At 52.7% G+C, this 2,129-nt stretch overlaps 1 protein-coding gene across 1 annotated transcript; it reads left to right on the plus strand.

Annotated features, from left to right (window-relative positions):
• Positions 1–352: 352 nt before the first annotated feature.
• Positions 353–1,285, plus strand: LOC310920676 (olfactory receptor 14J1-like; the record flags this gene model as incomplete). The annotated part of the gene is made up of 1 exon (XM_083880738.1): positions 353–1,285. One exon carries the CDS (start codon positions 353–355, stop codon positions 1,283–1,285), a length of 933 nt encoding a protein of 310 aa, XP_083736864.1.
• Positions 1,286–2,129: the final 844 nt, after the last annotated feature.

The following is a 2,129-nucleotide window of genomic DNA, read 5'->3' on the forward strand; positions in this document are numbered from 1 at the left end:
AAGACTACTTATTTTCCAAGAAAGTTTTAATTCCAATCACCCTGAAATCGAGGGAGGTGTAATGAGCAAAGAGCACCTGTATGGGACCAGCATCTTCGACTGCACTGAGGCACAGGGAGCTCTGTTTTCCCTCTGGGCTACTCAGTGTTCATGCTAAGAGCAGTGCTTAAGATGAAGCAATAATTCAGCAGTCGCAGAAACCCGAACTCAAAGAAGTTAAGCAAAGTTCCCTCAAGGGAACAAAAGTGATTTTGAGGGGATGCCAAATACAATATAAGAGATTGACTCAAGGAAATCTGTCTCAGCTTGTCAATGTCTTCTTTCAACAGCCCATGATGCCCAGAGTGAAGAAATGTCCAACAGCAGCTCCATCAGCCACTTCCTCCTGCTGCCATTGGCAGACACGCGGCAGCTGCAGCTCCTGCACTTCTGCCTCTTCCTGGGCATCTCCCTGGCTGCCCTCCTGGGCAACGGCCTCGTCATCAGCGCCGTGGCCTCCAGCCACCACCTGCACAGCCCCATGTTCTTCTTCCTGCTCCACCTGGCCCTCGCCGACCTGGGCTCCATCCTCACCACTGTCCCCAAAGCCATGCACAATTCCATCTGGGACACCAGGAACATCTCCTATGAAGGATGTGTTGCTCAGGTCTTTCTGATTTTCTTCTTCTTGGGGTCAGAGTTTTTCCTTCTGACCATCATGTGCTACGACCGCTACGTGTCCATCTGCAAACCCCTGCACTACGGGACCCTCCTGGGCAGCAGAGCTTGTGCCCACATGGCAGCAGCTGCCTGGGCCAGCGCCTTTCTCAATGCTCTGCTGCACACAGCCAATACATTTTCCTTTCCTTTGTGCCATGGCAATGCCCTGGGCCAGTTCTTCTGTGAAATCCCACACATCCTCAAGCTCTCCTGCTCACACTCCAAACTCAGGGAACTTGGGCTTCTTGCTGTTAGTATCTCTTTAGGTTTTGGCTGTTTTGTGTTCATTGTTTTCTCCTATGTGCAGATCTTCAGGGCTGTGCTGAGGATCCCCTCTGAGCAGGGAAGGCATAAAGCCTTTTCCACCTGCCTCCCTCACCTGGCTGTGGTCTCCCTGTTCCTCAGCACTGCCACCTTTGCCTACCTGAAGCCCCCCTCCAAGTCCTCCCCATCCCTGGATCTGGCCCTGTCAGTTCTGTACTCAGTGGTGCCTCCAGCCCTGAACCCCCTGATCTACAGCCTGAGGAACCAGGAGCTCAAGGCTGCAGTGTGGACACTGATGACTTGGCAGTTTCAGAAACATTAAACTGTTGTGAATTTCTGCAAATCATTTGTAATAAAGCCATCTTTCATAGTTCTTGTTGGTGTGGTTGTGTTTTTTTCTCCCCTATGTTTTAGTTTTTCAATATTGTCGTCGAAGCGAGGCCATTGTTTGTGCCATTTATCATTTTGATTTCTCCACCTTTGCTGACACCAGAAAGTGTTAATGTGGAGCTGTGCTCTCTGTGGCTCTAAATGAAATAAAGAATCTCCCAGCAACGTTTTCACAAATGATCCCTCTTTTGTTCCCTTCTCTGGTGTTGCAGCAGGAATGTCTGTGTGCAGAGCTGGGGGGGGCAGGTCAGGGCTGGCACATCAGCTCTGCTCCTACTGGCCACACCATTCCTGATCCAGGCCAGGGGCCATTGGCCTTCTTGGCCACCTGGGCACACTGCTGCCTCATGTCCAGCCTACTGCCCAGCACTGCCCCACGTCCCTTTCTCCCTGGCCACTGTCCAGCCACTCTGTCCCCAGCCTGGAGCACTGTAGGGGTTGTTGTGGCCAAAGGGCAGGACCCGGCCCTTGGTCTTGTTCAACCTCCCATGGTTGGATTTGGGCCTTGGATCCAGCCTGTCCAGGGCCCTGTGCACAGCCCTCCTACCCTCCAGCAGATCCACACTCACACCCAGCTTGGTGTCACCTGCAAATCTGCTGATGGTGGACTCAATCACCTCATCCAGACCATCAATGCACATCTTGAAATCCACGCTGGCTGGCTCTGATCCCTGGGCCATCCTGTGGGTGCCCTGTGATGGCACTCAAGGTGATCTGTTCCATAACCTCTCCAGGCACCCAGGTCAGGCTGACAGGCCTGGAGTTCCCCAGATCTT

This window comes from Zosterops lateralis, assembly GCF_965231275.1.
Source record: "Zosterops lateralis genome assembly, chromosome: 31".
Classification (NCBI taxonomy): Eukaryota; Metazoa; Chordata; class Aves; order Passeriformes; family Zosteropidae; genus Zosterops; species Zosterops lateralis.